Genomic DNA, 21,932 nt, shown 5'->3' on the forward strand with positions numbered 1-21,932 from the left:
CTGACCAGTCTTGTAGTCCTGCAATCCCCAAAGAAAATCTGGAGCTGGAGGTTTATATAGGAGCAAGAGCGATGTGGCCATTAAAGTGCTAGCTTTGGTTTTTGCCAACTCCTCACCAGTGGAGCTAGGGAAGAGTTCCTTGCCCTCAAAGGGAAGACCTAGAACCTTCTCCTGGACCTCCTTTGAGAATTTGGTTGCACGTAGCCAAGCTTGGCGGATGATGTCAACGTCAATCATAAGGCTAAGTGCAGAAGTATCGACACAATGCGCTGCAGCCTCTAGCAGTCTAGTAGATCCTGAGCCAGGACTCTGGTGCCGGACAAGCCAGTTTTGAAATCTTCAAGTCTGTTGTGGGGAATGAACGGCTCAAATTGGGAAAGTTCCCTCCATAATTTTAGATTAGCAGCAGCAAGCACTGCTTCAGTATTTGTCTGACGAAGCTGAAGTGCTGCATTAGCAAAGACCTTCTTCCCTACCCCTTCCAAAACGATATCCTCCTTTTCCAACACCTGGGATGCAGAGGAGGACAAAGATGAAGACTTGCACCGCAAGATTTCTACAGCAACAACAGTGGAAGACGGAAGTGGGCAAGCAGCCAATGGAATGTCTTCAGACGCCTGTACCTTACAATTAGCATCTATCCTCTTGTACTGGCCTGTATGTGGTTTTTCCCACACCCTGCGGGCCTCTGCTAAAATGTCTCTTTGAAGGAAAATGTCAGATCTTTCCTGCGTTTTCAACGTAAGGGCCCCTGCTAGAACCCCCACCTTCAGCAGAAGAGGATCAGGAGTTGGAATGTCCAAAAAAGCCATAAGAGCTAGCACCCAGTCGTCCAGATGGAAGAAGGCGGATGCAGACGGCAAAGATTTGGGCCTGGCATCCGGAGTAGACGCCACTGAGGGTGCTGACAAAATGGCCGACTCTGAATAGGCCGACAAAATGGCTGACACAGTCGACGCTGGTTGAGGAGCCATTTTGAGACCATCTGTGGTGACATGCGTTGCAGGTCTGTCAGAAGCCAATGTGGATTTTAGGAGCCTTGAGTTAATCTTTAGCCCTCCTTATGGGAGCCTTAGCAGAGAATGTAAATAAGCACTTTGAGTAAGTGCATAGGTCGGACAAGCGTTCAGACTTGCCGGTAGTAAGTTCAGCCCCTGTGAGGGGAACCTCAGAACTTAATCCGGTCTGGTTAGCCCTGGAATGGGAATCCTCAGCCTTGCTTGAGCTTCTTTTAGCTGCTTTTAGGGGAACCTCTGGTGAGACCCTAGTAGTTTTAGCCTCCAGTGGGGGAACCTCAGGAGTGACCCTGGTACTTTTAAGCCCCAGCTGGGCAACCTCGGGAGAAACCCAGGTACCTTTAACCCCCAAAAGAAGAACCTCACAGGAAATTCTGGTATTCAGTTTAGACCATGCTTGGGGTACCTCAGGGTGAAACCTGGTGATGTTAAAGTCCATACAACTCCTCCCAGAACCGGATGACCCCCCGGAAGGAGTCACCTGGACGGGGTGCCCTGAAAAGAACAGTACTTAACGAGCGACTTCTCTTCTATGAAATGTAATAGGTGTACCAGAGGGATGCTGTGGACGACCTCTTCCCACCTGACAAGCCTTCTTTCAAGTGTATGGAGCGAGAGGGAGTCGCAGTCGAAACACACATCCCAACGATGGTCAGGGCCCAGGCACTCGAGGCAGACGATGTGTGGGTCCACCAAAGCGTAGTGACGCCGGCAGGAAGTACACAAGGCAAAACCCAAATGCTCCGGCATAGGTCGAGGAAAACAAAACTACTGCGGTACCGGGGTAGGAAGACGAAATTGAAGGACAAAAGCAGGGAAGACCAAAAAAACCTGCAATCCTAAGTGCCTCCGTGCTCTTAAACTTTGGAAAGACTCCTTCTGAATATTTCAAGAGGTTTAGAGACCACAAGAAGAAAGAACAACATGTGCGTCACTTGCATTAATCATTCTCTGAAGAACTTGAGTGGCTGGGCCAAGGTCATAAAGTAACCACTTTTGAAGGCAAGATAAATATGGTTATCCTGGAACATATCTTTACTTCTTGTTCCCCTGAGCTAAAACAGCATTTGGCATATTCTAAGGAGTAAATCCAAAAAAGCTGGCCATTGCTGCTGATATATGGGTGTCTCATAGTGTGCCATAAGGACAAGTGTGCTTGTGGTAGGCATGGGGAGGGGAACAAGAAATACCTGCATTCCAAAAGGGCAGCAAAAAGGTTCATAAAGGGAATAAGTCACATGAAGAAAATGTAAAGGGTAGTGGGGCATACTATCAAAAGCACTAATCTAGCCACGGCAATCCTAGCAACATACACAGCTCCTCTGGATTTTGGGTAATCCATGGAGCAAATGACCATGTGAGGGGTACCCCAGATATAAACGTAAGACCATGGGGCTCCATTTTGTGAATCTGGCATCACCATATAAAGCAAGAGATACTCACAGGAGCAACCTTCTCTTTTAACTACTTGCCCAGTGGTGTTACTATAGTGTCCCTGGGATCCTGGAAACCAACAGTTGTTGAAGCATATGCTAAAATCCACCACAATACCAAGTCTTATTTTAAGGATAGTACATTGGTAAACTCAAAGGCTCTGGCCAGAGCTCCTCTGCGGTCCACAAAGTTGGCTGATGACCCCTGTCAAAGCTTCCTAGTAATGCCTTTTAATCTAGCAGTAAATGAAGGAGTGGTTAGTATTCCTTTAAGTGTTCAAAAGAAATTGCCAAGTAGAGTTTGTCTGAGACATGATCTCAAGGTCTTATGACTTGTGGGTGGATACAGCAGAACTCCGACAAAGAAGGATACCTGAACCAAGTCTAAGGGAAAGGCTAAGGAGTTAAAGGTTCGTAAACAGTGGAAGAAGGGTTCCTCCCCTAAATTACCTACAACTGAGGTTGAAGTGTCTGACCAAACCCTTGAACCTGACGAGGAAGAAGGGTTTTTTGAGGTATTCAGTCTAATGAGCATCCACAACTGCACAGGGTCTTTCTAGGGAAGAATTTAGCCCGGGTCAGAGAGATTGTCCATCTCTGAAGTCCTTAGGAGACAGGCCTTTTCCCAGTTGGAGATTTAATCCCCTGGGAAATATAGGATATATACGCAAGATGGGTTACTACATAATGAACCCATAGCCCACAGGTGGCAATCATAGGAGGTTGGTGTTTCCTCAGTATGCAGGACCATTCCTCCTGCAGATGACCAGACGTCCCACTTATAGGTCATCTTGGGGGTCAAGAAGATTAAAGAGAGGTTATCCATATTTCTACCGGCCTAAAATGGGGACTAGATTGGTCTTTGCGGGAGTTGCACTAATTGCCAATTGTCTGGTATGAGTGAAGCAAAGTTTCATGCTCAAAACTACCCACGTGGTGCCCTTTGTGACAGTAGGGATTGACATTGTTGGTCCCCTCCAACATCCTCTGGCAGCAGGTTTATCCTGGTGGTTGTTGATCATGCCACCTGGTATCCTGAAGCCATCACACTCAAAACAGTGACTGCTAAGTCAGTTGTTAGAGCACTGTTAGGCATCTTTACTAGGGCTGGCTTCCCTAAAGAGGTTGTGTGTGGCAGAGGCAGAAACTTTATGTCTAAGTAGATGCAGGCCGTGTGGAAGGAGGGGTGTCATACATATTCATCCGCCTACCATCCATAAACCAATGGTCTAGTAGAGAGATTCAATGTAACTCTCAAAGGCATGAACGGAGCTCTTGAGAAGCCCCAGACAAGGCAGTGGGACTTTCAGCTGCCATGCTTACTTTTTACCCCCAGAGATGTGCCTCAAGAAGGGGTTGGCTTTAGCCTCTATGAACTGTATGGTCACCCTGTCTAGAAACCCTTAGCCATAGTGAAGGAAGGATGGGTAGACCCTACTCCTTCTATAACCTTAACTGTGAGACTGAGGGAAAGGATGGCCCTTCAGCAAGCTGAGGGCTGGTCAAGAACTGGTGTGACCAGAAAGCTTCTCATGTTCATTTTACCACAGGTCAAGAAATCCTAATCATTAATCCTATATGGCCTAGAGCTCTACATGACAATTGGACTGGTCCGTACTGCAAAGTTGAAAGACTAGATGAGGTGAACTATTTAGGTGACTGGTTTAGGCCTTCCAAGGTCCACTTAAGTGTTTCATGTGAATAGACTGATAGCTTTCCTTCCAAGAGTTGAAATGGAAGTCCTGCTTCTAGCTTCATATGGGGAAGAAGAGGAATCTGAACCTTTCCCTGATCTGTTCCAAGGTAGCCCTTCAGATGGTTCCATTGGGGGTGTCAAGCTGTCCTCTCCACCGACTCTGCAACTGCAAGGTGAGGTTCAAATGTTGCTTAAGAAATACGCCCCCTTGTTTTCACTAACTCGAGGTTGGACACATTGGAGTCAGCATGGCCTTTACTGCAGGGTATTGGCAAATATCCCCAATAGTCAATGCTGAGGAGAAGACCACATTCTCAACACCCAAGGGCATTTTCCACTTCAGGGCAATGCCCTTTGGCTTAAAGAATGTACATGCCACTTCCCAAAGGTCGGCTAACCATGTCCTGAATGGGTTAGATGGTTTCTGCATGGCATATATTGATGATATTGCAGTTTTCAGCCCTACTTGTGAAAAACATGTCAAACACCTTGCATTGTGTTTGAGACCCTTCATCAGACCCATTTGACCATAAAGGCTACAAACCTCCAGATTGGTCAAGGTTCAGTGACCTACCTTGTGTATGAGGTTGGTGGGGGCATGATTCATCCTCCACCCAGTAAAGTACAAGTTGTACAAGACAGGGCAACCCTGCCAACCCAAACCCAGGTGACATCTTTACTGGGCCTCACTGGCTATTAGAAAAACTTCATGACAGACTATGGCACCATAGCTGCCACTTTGTCTGCACTCACCCCTCCAAAGAAACCCCAAAAGGTTACTCGGTCAGGAGTTTTAGTAGGCCTTTCACAGCTTACAGGATTCCCTTTGCCAGACCCCGGTTCTCAGGGGACCAGAGTTTCAGAAACATTTTATCACACAGCCTGATGCCTCTGACAGAGCAATAGGAGCAATCCTCTCTGTTAGATGACAAAGGCAAGGAGCACCCTATATGTTTTATCAGCCGTCTGCTTAAGGACAGGGAGTTAAAGTGGGCCACAGTGGGAAAAGAAATTAGTATTTTCCCATTGTGTGGGTGCTTAGGAAGCAGAGAACCTATCTCTTTGGTACTCACTTTACCATACAAATTGGTCATAAGCCTTTAAAATGGTGGATTAACATGAAGGGGGAGATTCCAAAACTGCTCAGGTGGTCCAGAAGCCTTCAAGGCAGGGACATCACTATTGAGCATAGGCCAGATCCTCAACATAGCAAGTGATGGGCTGTCCAGGATATACAACCGACTCAAACAGGAATTCTCATCCAGGGATGGATTAGAGCCTCCTGTTCCAAGTCGGGTGTGGGGGAGGAGGGGTGTTAGGAAATATTTGTTTTTGCTGCTTTCCTTGCATAGATGCCTATGAGCCACCCTTTTGTTTTTCTTTATTTTGATCCTGTCCTGACTTTCTGGATTTAAGTGAAGCCGTCTGCTTTACTTCCCTTATCCTTTTTCTCATTCTTATGTGGAAAAGGATGAGTCCATAAAACTATCAGTACTGAGAGACTATGTATATTTACAATTGCACACATCACCCTAAAGTAAAGTGAGGTTAGGATACTTTGCATCCTTATAAATTTTTAGATAGTGGCTTTTTGGTTACTTTTACAATGTGCGTAGGATGAGCTGGTGGCAGCAGATATTTTTCTACCATTTGTGCATTTACCGCAAAAGGCTACTAAAGGGTGAGTACCGTAGATTTCACCGAATCCAATTTCACCTACTCAGAAATCTTCAAATACATTTTTCTTCAAATTGGTTAGGTAAGTAGGTACATTTTGAAACAGATGGGGGTGGGGTAAGGGGATTGGATAAGGTAGGAGGACGTGGAGGGGATTGGGGGATCCTGCATAATGAAAATAAATGTGAAGAAAATAAAATTCCAAGATTTGTGCTTTAGGTGAAGTGGATTCATGAAATCACAGACATCCACTAAAGGTGGATAGCACCCTAAAATGGCTGTGCATGTCCTTCGGCCATATTGTTCTTTGGCCTTCTTCCTGCCCTTTCATGTCCCAAACCGAAATATATGGGAAGACATTTTACTCAGGAAAGCTTTTGCTTTCCCAGGCAAAGACGTGGTTTGTGTGAGAACCCAGATGTGGGTGCTGGGACTGTCTGGTCCCAATACACTTAATGATGCCCGAATGTCTGTTGCTGGGCAGATGTTGAGGCCAGTGGCTATACTCTGGGTCCCTGCATGCATGTTTAAGGTGAGTGAAGAGGTCAGTGTGGAACCCTGTGTGTCTGAGAAGAATGCTGTGTGAGTGGAGTTTTGACCTAGGCAGTTGATGAAGATATAGCCTGGGTGGTGAGAGCCAGCGGGCTCTCCCATGATCACCATAGCTCCTTGATCATTAATACTGAAACCTGATGACCAATAAACTACATGTGTAGTACCCTGATGCGCAAGAGTATCCTTTCTACATGTACAATACCGGCGACAAGTTGATCTCAAATATGGACGCTATTGGATTAAACCCAAAGAGAAAACAGGGACCTGTCAATGTATCATGAAGCGAGAAATGGGAGTGACTGCTGCAGGAGGTGCAGTAATGGAGCTTGAGTCTGCGGATGTGATGCTGGATGTGGGATTGCACACTAACCGTTGTGGCGGTTGGTGCTGGGTGGCTCCTCTCCCCACTGTGTCCTTGGCCACAATGGTGACCTCATTGTGTCACTGTAGGGGTTTGGTGGAGGTGTAACCCTTCGTCATTCGCATTCAATGGTGTGTGGTCTTGGTATGAAGCGTTGCGGACCGAGCAAGATATGAGACCCTTAGAGTAACAGACCTTGGCACGTGGAGGCGGCGTCATGACCTCACGCTATTAGTTTGGATGCCAGATAGCCTACTTACTATTAGCATCAAAGAGTGAGAGGCCCTAGAAACGAAAAGACTGAGAAGAGGCATAATCAAACTACCTGGAGCTGACAACATGCCAGCCCTGAAGCAAAATCAATGTATGCTGAACTAACGAGTTACTTGGAGATGCCGGTCCTGCTGCGAGAGATTCGACTCAGAGACCTCACTCACGGGATGATGTCGGTATTAAAAAAAAAAAAAACTCAACAGTGTTGAGTGATATGGGAGTTATTTTGAAATGTTCCTACCGACAGTGCCTCATTTCTTCTGTTGACTGATATTAGATATGGTCATCTTTGAAAACCGGCACTGCGATGTGCCCATTCAACGCTGTACATCAGTCTAATCAGATTTTGGATTTTATGGCACGCTATTCCAACTGTTGGGAGTGCGTGATGTGCACTCGGCAGTATACACCTCTGGCACCAGGCTGGGGCGTTGCTCAGTGGGGATATATGGAGATGCGCAGCGACTGTTTTCAAAGGTGTATAGTCATGAACGTACAATGCTATGTTCACGCTTGCCCTGCCCACAGTTATTTGATTTGTGGAAGCTCATGTATCTATCGTTTCTGCTTTCAGCTTGAGTGCTGCAGCTCGAATGCTGCAGCTACCACATTGGGACTATATGATTTTGGTTAAGGGTTAGAGTGATCAGCTCTGAGTGTGGTGTCTATGGTGCAGGAGTTTGTGTACAGTTTTACTGGTGAGGGTCCATGCATATGGATGTGTGTTCTAGTGTTCCATAATGTGCTTGCTTAGAGTTAGCCCTTGGGGGAATACAGGAGGAATTCGCTTCTGGGACTTTTATTGCTATGGTATTGTTGCATAATTTACGAATTGGCAATGAGGTGCGAGTGATTTGAGAATAATGCTGTGCGAGTGTTTGGAGGTATGTAATTCAGAGTAATAGCTCCAATTGCTTTAGCCTGTTAGTAGAATTACAATTTAGAGGAAAAGTACCAATTGCTTTAGCATGTTAGTTTTGAGTTGTTGAGGGCGTGGAGTGACTACATCATATGCATTTAGCCTACTGCATACAATTCTATGAGGATGTATGTACCTGATTTGTAGCTTGAAGATATCACTAGTACACTGAGGCCAAAGGATGACTCAGTGCTGTTGTGAGTGTATATGCGCTGACTGTGCTGACATGAGTATGACTGGAGTGTCATCTTGGTGTGGGAAGGGCGCTGTTTGATGGTATGCATATGATACTATTGCATATGCTACAAATCTTGAATCAGGTGTGAGTGATTTAAGAGCAATGCAGAGTGGGTGTCTAGAGGTATGCAATTCAGAGTTCATAGCAGAGTTGCACCAATATTGGTTTTGTGTTGAGTGTTTGAAGTGACCAAGTCCTTGCCACTTATGGAGTTACATACGGTTTAACAAAGTTGTTTTATTTGGGGTGTTAAGATGCCTCTTGTGCACTGATGCCAAAGGAAAACGCACTGGTGTTGCGTGTGCGCGTATGACTATGGCGATAGGAGTTGTCAGTATTGTCATTGGATGTGGGAAGAACGCTTTCTACATGACAGCTTTGAGTTGTTTTTTGGTTTGGTTGGGGACGCTTGGCTGCCATTTTGTAACTTATGGATTGCAGCTGTAGATTGGAGATTCACTGAGGTGTTTTGATGAATGAAGCCATTGGTTGGTTTACACATTTTTATTTGCACAGATCAGATCAACCGTGCCACTCCCATTAGTTGGGCCCTGTGTGCGCAGGTAGATCACTCTAGACTCTATTCACATCTTGCCTATGGGAGCTTGGGTTGGTACCTTGTTCCTTCTTTTGATGGGTTTTAATGTTGCCCAGCTGGCAAGTTAAGATTGGTTGCCAGTAGCCTGTGCGTGGTGTGGTAATAGATCCCACTGTGCCTGCTCCCATCTGGTTCAGTCTATGTGTGTGAGTGTGTGTGACTGATTGTGGTAGCGTCGAGTTCTATGTCAGGGGAGTGAGATGGAGATAGATGTTGCCACCGCAAGTTAGCTTAGAAGTTAGATGGCACAGAGGCGCCAGCGTGCCAGCCCAAGAGGGGCAAGGTTGTGCCCCCAGAGTAGGAGTCTGGAGGTCCATCAGTGGCAGAGATGGATGGAAGGTGTTTAGTTTATTACTGGTGGTATAGGAATGCTTTTTGATTGCCCTTGGAGGGGCAGGTTAGTTCTCTAGAGTGGCAGTCTAGATGTTCATTTGTGTCAGAGATGAAGAGGAGGTGTCAAACTAAATTTTTAAAGTGTATATGTTGTGGTGCTGCCCTCTGTAACAAGTTAGTTATGCATGGTTGGGCGCATCAGTTCCCGGGTGAGGAACTACTTCAGTCTTTAGAGGTTGTGTGAGTGTTGATTGAATGGTGTTTATTTTCCTGTACTCCACATGGTAAACGGAGGGAAGTGTGTTATGTCTGACTCCGATTTCCTGTATGCATGTTTAAAGGGAGTGATGATTGTCAGCCTGGAACCCTTTGTGTCTGAGAAGAATGTTGTGTTGGTGGAGTTCTGATCTAGGCAGTTGATGAAGATGTAGCCTGGGTGATGGGAGCCAGTGGGCTCTCCCATGATCACCATAGTTCTTTGATCATTAATACTGCTGAGACCTGATGTAACCTGATGACCAATAAACTACATGTGAAGTACCCTGCTGCGCAAGAGTATCCCTTCTACCTGTACAATACTATCCATGGTTGGATAGCCACTGCCAGTTTGAATGGTGCAGATCCTTACCATCGGAAGAGAAGGGTGAGCTTGTAGTAGTAAAAGGAAGACTCGTATAGCCATTCTTTCAGATCATCATTGGAGACAAAACCTCTATAAAGATGACTAGCCCATTAATGACCTGGGGACGACCCCTACAGCTGATCAGCACCCGCTCTAGTGAAGTCCTGGTGAAGCCCTGCTCCTCTGCCTGATCTCAAGATTACCCTGGTCAGTGCTTCGATCCCTGGAATGGTGGGAACAACCAGTCTTGACCCTTGGACGAGGATCCGTGCCGTAAGAGCCTGCGGAAGCTGCAGCCGTCGCCGTTCTGAGTGCATCATTGGAACCTGGAGGATTTTTAACGTATACTAGAAGACACTACTGCATTTTCAGCCTTCTTGCATTTAAGGTTGACTGTATCTCCATGTTCCACAGAAGTCTTCATCTTTTCTTCATTTTGTATGTTCAGTTGGAAGGTGCCTACAAATAATTGGTTACAGAGTCAGGGTGGTAAGTTAACATACCCGTTTCTCCCCGCCCCACATTCTCCATAGGGTTACATGGGCTTAAAGTCTTCTCCCTAAACTGCTCTTTCAAAACTTTGGTTGGTGGAGGCCTGGTCAATGATCCCTTCCTAGTCCTATCCAAGCGACCGAGATTGAGTTAGTTTACTTACCTGAACATGACTTACCTTTTTGACTTTTGTATTGTCCTTATTAAACCTGAAAAGTATACATTTGGAATTCATGTCTTTTGGGGACAAGGCCCCAAACCATCTTTTAATAAGTGCTAGGGAAACCGCTCTATGGTTATTCTACAGTATCTTTTTACAGAAATCTGACTACTTACCTGTTTTACACTTGTTATTGAATCAAAAGCTTTCCAACTTTGCCTAATGGTGAAAGAAAAGTGTGTGACAATATTTGTCTAGAGTTTTTACTTGCTTAGTGTCCTTTTTAAGAGCCTAATAAATCACTGTGTATTTTGTACTTGCCTGTCTAACAGAAATCATTGGTAGTGTTCTTTGTGGATTCATTGTAGCCCTAGAGCCCTCTCACAGTCCTCCTGAGAATAAGCCATGCCAATTTGCAACCTTACCTTTATTGGGTTTGGCTAGTTCTCAGTGTCTCTGCGTTCGCTATAATAGGATGGCCTCCCAAAATTCACCTGGAAGGTTGATTTTGGAAATCCATCTTAACAGCTATGATAACAGAAGTAACAGAACTTGAGAACAATAACTTTGCTCAAGCGAGATTTCAAGTACTCCCCCTAATCGAATAAGTGTTAAAATGTTGGGAACATTCTGGGAACATTCAAAATAAAATAACCAAACCGTTCTATGCAGAAGTCTGAAGATGTACAATATTTTATTTTAAAACTACTGGAAGAGTTGAATTAACAACTGAACTTAAAAGATTACCCTTTGGCAGTTTAAGTGGCTGAGAGAATCTGATTGGTATAATATCCATTTTTGTTTTATAGGACTGAAATTGGCCCCATGCCAATAGCGTTGCTTAGTAAAATTACTAAGCAAAAAAACACATGTCAAGGAGCCTATGTATACTTAATGATTCACCTTTGATGTTAAAAAGTTTTCAATGTCCAGGGTTTATTCAAAGCAGACGACATTGGTACATGTGCAATCTTACCTTCGAGAGTGGCAAGTTCAAAATCACAAACTGTGAAATCCCCTGGCCCTTTGAAACTGTGGAGATGTCTAGACAGCACCAGATGTTCAAAGGAACCCTGCAGGCAACCAGGATGTCTGGTCTTGCTATGGCCTTTGGTTTCCTTCCTGTTCTTTCCCTTATTTTTGCACTAAACTCAATGGCATCATTCTCCCGGTCTGAAGAAAGAACATGCATAAAACATCTAGCTATTGGTGTCTTCATAAATCCTTCTGAGTTTGACTAAATATGTGATGTGGTATTGCATGCAATCGTAGCACAAAAATCAAGAATAAAGTTCATGCATCCTGGCTATAATGTGTCCCACTTCTATCATCTAATGAAATTGTTCAAATGGACCTGCCATCGCTAAAGAGATTTTTTTTTTAAATGCAAAGTTTGGATGCCAAATTAAAATCACCAATTTGACCTCTTGCAGCACAAGTTAGCAAACTCAATGCAGTGAATTTCATAATTCCAACCAACTGACACTTCAAGATAAACTGTGATGACGGATTACCAACAGTGTTATCTGCTTGACACCCAGTATAATGCAGATGTAAACAATCCTAATACGAGTTTTTTTTGTGCAATGTAAGTTTTTTTTTATTTTTAATAACCAATCAACGCATAAATAACACTGTAAACAAAACAGTGTTTTTTTCAACCACAAACTGGCATTTAAGGCTGCATGCCACAGCGGTCTCCTCAGCTCAGTAATGTGTAAGCAGGAATCTCAAATGGTCCAATGGGAGAGAACCTTATATATACTCTACACAGAACACTAGAACTATAGAACTATGAAAGATTAAATGCTGAATATCACAGGCTAATGAGATAAAATCCTAATTCTACTGAAACCAGAAATGTAGACATTACCGCGTGGAGTAACGTGAGTTCCATTGAAATATTACTTATAATATGTATAAAAGGGTTGTCAGTTAAAGCATGTCAGAAGTTGATCTCTTAGAACCCAATTACAAAATATAGTTAAAAAACACATTAATTTAAAAACCTAGCATGTTGCTTTCATCTAGCAAGTGAAATGCTTTTCAAGTAACAGTCATATTTTCTTTATGAAAACACAAATGAAATTATACTCACGGCGACAATCATTATGGCATTATCGAGAAAGCCAAATCCTATGAAGGGTAATGCATTGTGAAAGCCGACTGGAAGAGAGGAAGAATAGCAGATGAGTATTACAATTACATGCAGCAATAGCCATCAATAGCATGTATTTGCCTAACCATTTGAACTCAAAAACAACAGTATATGTGTTCAATATTTCTATATAACTGATTTTACAAGACATTCAACGATTAAAGAAATTATTCCATCTAACATACATTGAAAGATAAACCTAGGCCAATTATTTGTAGCATTACAAGTCCATGATGAAATGCTATTCCTACCTTAAGAGTACACACCCTAGCAAAGTTAGATACTGATTAGTTAGATTAGTGAAACAAACTATTTTATAGCAATTCAAGACCTTCCTTTTTCGCTTTCGCTTTCTCGCTCACTCTTCCTTGCTGATGCCCCGGTCTGCTGTGCATACTGGTTACCCGTCCACCCACTGAATTTACGGACCATGCTCCTGCATGACCAGTATCCCTTGCACTGCCTCTGAGCCTCCCAACCTCGTGGGGACTTTATCTGCAACCCTACAGTCCCCTGACTCTCTGCACTTATGAGCCAACTCCCTGGCAGCAATTATGCGTTCATTTGCACTCTCCGCCCCACCCCACGCCACCCCTGGCACTTCTGCCCCACCCCGCCCCACGCACTTGCACGATTTGAATGACACAAGGCCTAATAATATCGTTTTGTCCTCCTTCTGTCTTGCCTTCCTTGTCTTGTCGTGCCTTTAAACACTTCTGTACAGGCGTGTTATAATGACTTATCATAGATTTGATCTGTAAACATTCTTGATAATTGAGGGTAAGGAAAAGCGGTCCCAAACATATACTTGGCTGAAGATCTGGGTTTAATGTTATTTAGTTGAATTGCAGTAAACGAGTTGATGACAATAGGAGTGAAGAGTGAACGAAGTAGTCTAACAGAAGATTTCTATATGGTTTTCTCGATACATCACCTTCATTATGGTTGCAACCCCTTGTAAAATCTTTAGACATTTAATTCCAAGAATGTAGAAATTGCAGAACACTATGAAAAATTAACTGGACAAGATTTTTGGAAGATCTACTATTGCCTGGTAAATATGCAGAGGAAGTATGAAAGACTAAGAACCAGTGCGTTTTGCATCACATCATTAAGACCTCCATGTGTGCGCATCTGCTGCAGCTGCGATACGTCTCTAAAAATGATGGAGAGACATAAGCTGTTCTCTGTACTCTGCACATACCGTTGGAGCATTCCGCCTGCTTGGTCAGGATGGCCACTACCGCCCAAGCAATTTGACTTGGGTCAGCAACATCAGAAGATGTGGGCGCATTAAAAGGCAGCATAAGCAGAATACAATCTTGGATGTGCTCATAGAAGACTTCTTGTAGCTCATTATGGGGAGGGCCTTTTACAGATAAGGACGCCACAGAAATATTCTCAAATAAGCTGCAAATGTGAAGTGTTTTGGACAGAGTGAAAGGAAGGTATCTAAGTACTAGGTGGGCAGAGAGGATGGAGTAGGAGTATGGAGAACAGAGGAGCAACACAGAGTGGAGGCAATGGTAGATGGTGCGAAAGGCATCAGAGAGGCAGAGAGTAACAGAGTACAGGGGTGGACTGGGAAAAGGGGTGACGTATGGGAGAGGAGAGGGCGAGCATGGTAGATAGGAGACCGGATCAAGCAGGCTGTCTGCAAGGCGCAATCCCTATCCCTGAAGAGTACTACCACCTGATGGAGTAGGAGCAGTCAGAGGAGTCCCTGGGGGAGCTTAGCTAGAAAAGGCATTTGGCCTTTAGGTCCTCACACTTAGGGCAAGGTAGAAATTAGACAGTGTGGGATCAATAGGGACTATGTACTAACCTCGGGTGAGAACCGCCTGGGAAAGGAAGGAGGTGTGTTGCAAGACGAGAGAGACTGACGGCCCTAGGTCCCACTGATAGTTCCATAGAAATCCTTGAACAGCCACAGACTTGAAGTGATTCTTGTGCCATCTGCTACACTAAACACACCTTCATTTGACAATGTGAGTGCATAGCATAGCTGTGTCATAATCGGAGGTTTACATCCTTCCAACTAATTGTTCTTTTATAAACGCGCTTAATACCAGTGCGTGGTTTCTAAGCGCGGGATCGGGATTCAAACCTGTGTTGCGCTGCATTGTCTTGCTTCCAAGACAAACGCGTTGCCACTGAGCTATCTTTCCTCACCAACATGGCTTTGTGGAATATGACATGGACACCAAACATTCAAATCGCCACCACCATAATCATGGCTGCGGTTGCTACATCACTGCCTGGTATTGGCTGCGGTTCTGCTCTGTCTGTGACTCATGTATTGTCCATGGCTCACGAGTAATAAAAGGTCATAGGCTACAGCAATGCAGAGAACTTTAAATTCTATTGGCTGTTGGATGGGAGGCCACTGTAGGCTTTTCACTGCGCTAGAGAGGTGGTCCTATTTTTTCAGACCAACTAGTGATGTGAGGGACCACACTTTCTACGGCACTAGAGCATTGCAAGAGATGCTCATTCATGTTTTGCATTACTTCAAGGCTCGATTTATTCTGATCATGAACATATCCTTGTTAACAGTTTGTTTGCATGCCAGTTATCCCCATACTCTAGTTTTGCATAACTCTTTTCGTATGTTGATCTCTGGTAGAAATCTCTGGTAGAAAAGTTGCGTGAGTGTCAGTGTTTAATTTTCCAGCAATGACTGTGGAAATCTCAATGGATATGACTTAAGCATGCAAAGAATTGCGGCAGCAAATCTGTAGTTATGTCACATTATATAGATACATGCACATACGCTCAGAATTTGCACTGGTCATTGCGGGTGATAATTGACATTTGGTGAGTAAGTGGTAGGGTGTACGTGAAGAACTGAGGGGGTGAGTGGCTTTTTATGAAGCAAGTCACAAAGGACATTTGGGAATGACAAAAACCAAAGGAAGGATAAGCAGTGCTATTTGGTGCCAGAGTTGGACAAAGATGTGAAGAGTTTAGTGAAAAGACTTGATAAAGAGGTGATAAGGTACTAAAGAAACCGGTCCAATCACAGAGCCCTTTAGAGTTGCCGACCTTGCCATGGGAGTTTGTGGCATAGGATATTCCAGGGCCACTGGATGGAGAGAGTTCACAGGAGAAAATACATCTTGATGTTGGTAGAGTTATAGCCTAAGTGGGTGGAGGTGCAAACTGCTGATGAAGAAGTCTACGGCAGTGTTGAACGTCCTGGACAAAGTGTTTCAGAGGGAGCGTAATCCGAGGAAGATGCTCATGGATAACTGAGTGCAGCTGATCTCCCACATAGTGGAGCCTTTTCTAAGGGAAACTGGGGTGGCTCACCAGAAGATGTCTTTGTACTATCCATAAACCAAGAGGGCCATGAAGAGGTTCAATCGCACGTTGATGGAAGCAGTGAGGACACAAAAGAGCTGGCAGGAAGTGGTGCAAAAGTGTTTTCATATCGTCTAGCTCCCCATGCGACAACAGGTTTGGTTCAATTTGAAGTCATAAGGAGAGGAAAATCCCACACTTCAGCGTGCCCTCTGTGGTTGGGGTATGCACATTTTATATAATGGGATTGAGAGGTCCCTGAAGGAGGAAGTGGAGAGGATGAAGCTGCAGGTGGAGGATGAAGTCTGAGTGCGCCTCTAAGAGGCTGAGCTGGTTCTGGGGGCCCCGAAGAGGCATGGGATGGTAGGACTAGGAACAGAGGGAGGGTGGAGCCAAAAGGTATTAGAGATTAATCTAAAGCATTCAAGGGGGTGGGAGCAGAGGGTAATGTGTGTTACATATGGCTGAGCTATAGTGTTTCAGTACTTCTTAGTGAACTTAGCTAGACAGTAGTAGGCATGTACTTCTTTAGTGTATTTTCTCTTTGTTAGGTCCAGAATGTGTGTCTGGGAATTCCAGAGTGGAATGCCCCACCTAGGATTCTGCGTGAGGTGAGACGGTTCCAGGAGCAGAAGTTGGAGGGAGGTGGGAGAGAATGCTCCTTTGCCACTCGCAAAGCATAAAACCATGTTGAACTGGTTCCGTGTCTTCCCTTCCCGGGTGCCAGCCAGATAAATTATATTATTTTATAAATACATTTTGACTAGTTTGACTTATCGGTATGCTTTCAAGCTCCGGCCTCTTAGAATTTGATTTTATTTATAATGAGAAAGTTTAGTGGATATTCGTGCATGGGTTAAAAGGTATGCAGCATTGAAAAAAAAGGTTTTTTTTTTGTTGCATTGATTTCCCATAGGGAAAATGAGCATCCATTGAACAAGTGCACAACATACACCACTGAAGTGATTGGTTTCCAATAACAAATAGGCTGTGCACAAAACAGTGCACCTGTGCCTTTTGGTGATTTGGTGCAAGTACTTTAAAAAAAACAATTGGCAGAGAACACCAGCTGATCTCACTGATGTGAGATACTTTCACAAATGCGCTTGCGGGAACTGGAAATTAAAACGTGCTTAAAATTAGGTTGAGGTGCGCAGAGTAAAAAGTAGAATTTGGGTGTATTTAAAGTTCGACTTATCGTCAGAATCATGCTTGAGTGGCAAGACGTGTTTCTTACTGTCATTTCTGGCAACAATAATTATTGCGCTTGCACAAGAAAATCGTGGGGCACTCCAGGGGTAATATACTGTGACATTTTCTTGTGAGAACAAGGCGGGGCATGCCCTTTTCAACAGTGGCTGCTACTTTGGATGGCTTGTTGGGGCCTGGCCAAAGGCCACGCCGCAGTCAATGTGGCCTGTGGCGCAAAGATCCGCAATGAACAGGTTATTGCCCATAGGCCAGGGCAAGTGGCAACATTGGGTGGCTTTTCAGGGAATGCCCCAACGCCATACAGTGTGCAATGTGGCACCAGGCTGTGCTCATAAATATGCTCTGATTTCCAGTGATGTCATCAGTGTGCTCATGGGTTGCCCAACAGGGGGGCTCAGAGTTAAGGTGGTGAAGCTTCCAACATTTGCTGAATTTCACTTATTTTGCTAAATTATTTACAAAACAAAAGTGTTATACACTGAAGAGTTCCAGTCCCGTCGCGTAGGGTGGAATGTCCCAGAAGTATGGAGGAAAGGGGAAGGGGCATAGGAGGGTGTTTCAGTTTCTTGGTGCCTATTGGGGCAAGGCTTTTTATTGTGTGCAGGTTGGCTTGCCATTTCGAATGCATACACAATCTTGGTTGGCTTGCCTTGGTTTATCTGGCAATTGGTTTCAATATGTTATGACAGTAGGATGGTGTTATGAGGTAGATGCAGGGTATATTAAGATCAATTTCCGGTTTACTGGGGTGCCAGAGTAGCTGGAGAAGAGCTACGGTGATGTGTGAGTGTTTGGGTAGTTTTAGAATGAGTCTTGCTGCAGTGATCCCTATAGCTTGCAGAGGGTTGTTGGGGAGTCCAGTGAGAATTGGGTTTCCAAAGTCCAGCTTTGAAAGAACTAGTGCCTCGACTGTGGTATGGAAGTCAGGGGAAGGTTGTGTGTTATCATCCGTAAGAAGTGTAGCTGTCGTTTGCATTTGTTTGCCGACTGTAGCTGTGGTGGGTGAAGGATAGGTGGGAGGTTGATGGTAGAGCATTGGAACTTGGCATGGATAGGGATACGTGTGGGTTGTCTGTGGCAGGTTTTGATCCAGTGGGTCAGGGTGGGTGGATGGGGTGAGTGGTGCAGGGGTGTGGGGAAAAGCATTAGGAGGGTGCAAATAAAGAGGTATTATGTTTCGGATGGTTTAATGCGTTTTAGGAAGTGGGTGGCCAGGTGTTGATGGTAGAGAGACAGTTTGAAGGTGTGGAGTTCCGAGTGGAAGGAGATTTGGGAGTACATTTGTATATGGTCTGTGCATTGGTAAAAGTGGATGTGGTAGGTGCCAAGAGTCTGTCTGAGGGATTCAACACATACATGTGAGACTGGGAAGATCCTTGTGGTAATAAAGATGTGAGAGCGAGTTTCACCCCGTTTAGTTTAAGAGGATGGTGTGGTTGATGGTGTTGAAAACTACAGAGAAATCTAGAAGGTCTGTGTATCCTTTGTAAGTTAATACAAACACTTGCGACTCACCAAATTACATGTTTTATGTTCTTAAAGAAGCAAAATGCATTTGAATCTTAAAATGGGTCTACTGCTTCCCCACACAGTTGCTGAAGCCCGGTGCAGGCTCTGTCCTGACACGGAGCAGCAGAATCAGATTAATCCTACAGGGTGACGCAGGGTCACGTGAGACTTGACCCGGGCAGCCCTGCCACCAAAGTACCACCTCATAGCTCACAAAAATTAGAGGGAATTGCGCATGCTCTCGGTATTCACCAACAGTTTGCTAAATGGATGATTTTAGAAACTTAAATACTTGTGTGATACGTTGCCAGGAAGAAACATCTACAAGAACCTCAACCAGAAATGTGCTGAGTGCAAAGTGCGGTAACCGGCCACATCAGGAACTATGGAGCATTTTACATGTTCCATATTGACTTTTATAAGAAGTATTACAGTATTTAATTTCTTTTTATATTCTAGAACAAGTGTGCGCAAACATGTTATGCTCTAAAAATAGTGTGTGCGTTACAAGTTTACATTCCACAATCATCTTAATCTTCATAGTGCTGGGTTACTCGTGTCAGGGACTCCATGGGCACTCGTGCTAGTCTTTAAACTGCAACATGTGCATGACAGTAATGGAAGAGCAAACTGGGCAGAAACCAGAGTGTATTGTTCCCAAAAATTAGAAATGGTTGGCATGAATGAACGTGGACAGGTGATGTGAAACATTGCATTTTATTTCAGGTGGGAAGGCAGCAGGAATTCCGGACCACTTCCAGTAAGAGGCCAGTAGGAGGCAAAGTAGCATACTTACCCTAAATCTCCTTCCCTATGCTAGCAGAACAAAGTCCCTAATCCTCTTTGCGGTTACCCTACTTCGCCATACCTATCCAATCAAGTAGGCCAACCCTCTTCCCCACCCTTGGTGGTTGCAGAGACTGGAGTTATAAAATAGTCAGTCTCAAAACGATTCAATGGGTAGTGCTTGCTACTTCCGAAATGATTACTAGAAGATTACATCTGATGCTCACTCAGCTTTCTAGCTAGAGGCGGTGGCTGTCATCCACGAGAAATAAAATGCCAGAGGTAGCCATAGGCTCAAAAGAGTCCCAGGAACAGTGCAGAAAGGAACAGGTTAAGATCACACTCGGGGTGCACCTGGGAGATAAAAGGTGGTGAAAACTGGCAAAATTGTGTTTTAAAACTGGATTCGAGAGATAGAAAGAATCCGAATTTTGATAGGCACCAATGCCACTAAATAGATGCAATACGAAGGCATTTAAAGCTCGAGGCGCTAGATCTGTGATAAAAGATCAAATTTAATTTAAGGAACAGGTGAAGGGATTTCACTGCTTGTGGAGGCAACAGTGACAAAGTCTAGTCTACGTGCTCTGGCAAAGCTAGCAGTTGAATCTTTTCCTAAAGGTCTGAATTGCGTTTATGTTACCCGCAGGAACAAGGCAACTAAGAACATTGTTTGAGGGGTGGTGTGAAGAATGAGCCACACTGAGAAGAGAGAAGACCCCTCTTGCCGGGCACGCAAAAATGTGGGTCAGCAGGTCAGAAAACTAATATCTGGCATTAGGATGACTGAGCATGTTGGTGTGAAATGTCGGATTGGTCCATTAAACCAAATGGAGAGTGGGAAAAGCATAAACAAACATCACTTCTCAGCAAATGGCCTTGGCACCCCCACAGAGACCCAGACTCCTGCCCAGCTAAAAGGCAACTGTGGACATGAAATTGAGGTGAGCGGCGAAAAAGTCAACATGGGTATAACCCACCCCACCCCTAATGGGGCAAGGCGCAGAAGACCTCCAGATGAAGTTCCAATTCCTGAATCAAGGAAGAGAAATTGCTCAGGAGATCTACCTCATTGTTCAAGAAGCCCTGAAAGTAGAGGGTTCAGAGATGAATGCTGTGATCCAGGACCCATTTCCACCTTTGGATCGGGAGAGGAGCTAGAAGCGGAAACATGGTACCTGTGCAAAAGGAAAATACTAGGAAGGTTGCTATGAGTTCCTGTACACTGCTAAGATTGTGGCGATTTCTGGAAGACAAGTTTTTATTTACTGCAAGGTCACCCAGTGTGCTTTCTCCTCAACCGCCCCACCCCCGCACAGCAGCCATAAGGCCCTGTAGTCCACCACACTGAGAAGGTAGTCTGAATAAGGAAAGTATTGCGGGTGTTGACAATGTCAGATATTCTCTCTCGGAAAGGAAATACCTGGGCCAGTGTTATGTTCCAATCGAAGCCTAAGCCTATGATGGTTCAGGTCTTGACAGGTCATAAAAGAGGACTTTTGAGGCTCACAGGATTAACGGTACTCCTAGAAGAAGGGATGGTTTGGCCATCTAAGATAAAGGGGCCCAGACGAGACGAAGATAAGAGGCCACCATTGCCATAATTTTGAGTAAGACATGCAGGGCAACAATAAGCCTAAACGGCAGCACCCTATATTGGAAAGGGGGAATGCGTGGGTCATAGGAGCACTGAGTATATGTGTCTCCTAGAAGTTCAGTTACCCGCCATAATGTACATTAAGATAATATGCTAATGTTCGCTAATTACGAATTTCCTGTTTTAATGTGTCGGAAAGCCAAGAGGAACCTGGCACTGCCAAAAGGAATATGTAAAATAACAAAATGGAATGAAGACTATGTGGCATAACCCCCATCCTGCCAGGAAGACCGCGATGAAGGCGAAGGTGCATTGGGCTCCTACATCGGCTGCCACAGCAGCCGAGAGATGAAATACAACATGCAGTTTGCCCGAAATCAGGAAACGGGGGGATTCGGTTTCTATCGAGCGTCATTTTATGTGGAAATAGCTAGGCATATTTGAAAGAAGAATGACAGCGTACATGAAAAATTAAGCACTAACGGAGATGTAGCAACAATATGCAGGGAACAAACAAATGGCCATAACACTCAATTTAAGGTGGCTACAGCCCATATCGAGGAACAAGAGGGGAGGCTCTGCCACAATCATGCTCGGATTCTAAGTGTATCAGAATCCAACAAAGATCAGTCACGTCCGCATACACTGAAAAGCTGATCAGAAAACGTTTGCCAGATGCTCCATTATGAGCGGTGTTCTTAGTGGAAACAGCGCACAGGGCACTTGGCCCTTACCCACCACCCGGATCTTCAGATTACAAGGACCGTGGCTTATTTTTATAGACAGCCAGAACAAAAAGAGAAATAAGACTGGGAAACAGCAGTACAATTTTTTACCCAGATTACATGCTCCTTGTTTAGAAAGTAAGGCAAGAATTTCAAGCAGCGAAAGTTGCATTACAGTCAAGGGGGGATATTAGGTAGACTGTGTGTCATCCTGCGTACCTCCGTATTGCTCACAAAGCAAAGCATCACTTCTACAAGGATCCCAGATT

At 44.6% G+C, this 21,932-nt stretch overlaps 1 protein-coding gene across 2 annotated transcripts in view; it reads right to left on the minus strand.

The window, feature by feature from the left end:
• TMEM65 (transmembrane protein 65) overlaps window positions 1–21,932 on the minus strand; it is a 420,478-nt gene that overhangs the window by 149,225 nt on the left and 249,321 nt on the right. For both annotated transcript variants that reach the window (XM_069621592.1, XM_069621591.1), the window contains one exon: window positions 12,472–12,539. In XM_069621592.1, the coding sequence (XP_069477693.1) occupies window positions 12,472–12,539 (68 nt within the window). The remainder of the gene's footprint in view (window positions 1–12,471; window positions 12,540–21,932) is intronic.

Source organism: Ambystoma mexicanum, chromosome 5q, assembly GCF_040938575.1.
Source record: "Ambystoma mexicanum isolate Mex_15411 chromosome 5q, UKY_AmexF1_1, whole genome shotgun sequence".
In the NCBI taxonomy this organism is placed as follows: Eukaryota; Metazoa; Chordata; class Amphibia; order Caudata; family Ambystomatidae; genus Ambystoma; species Ambystoma mexicanum.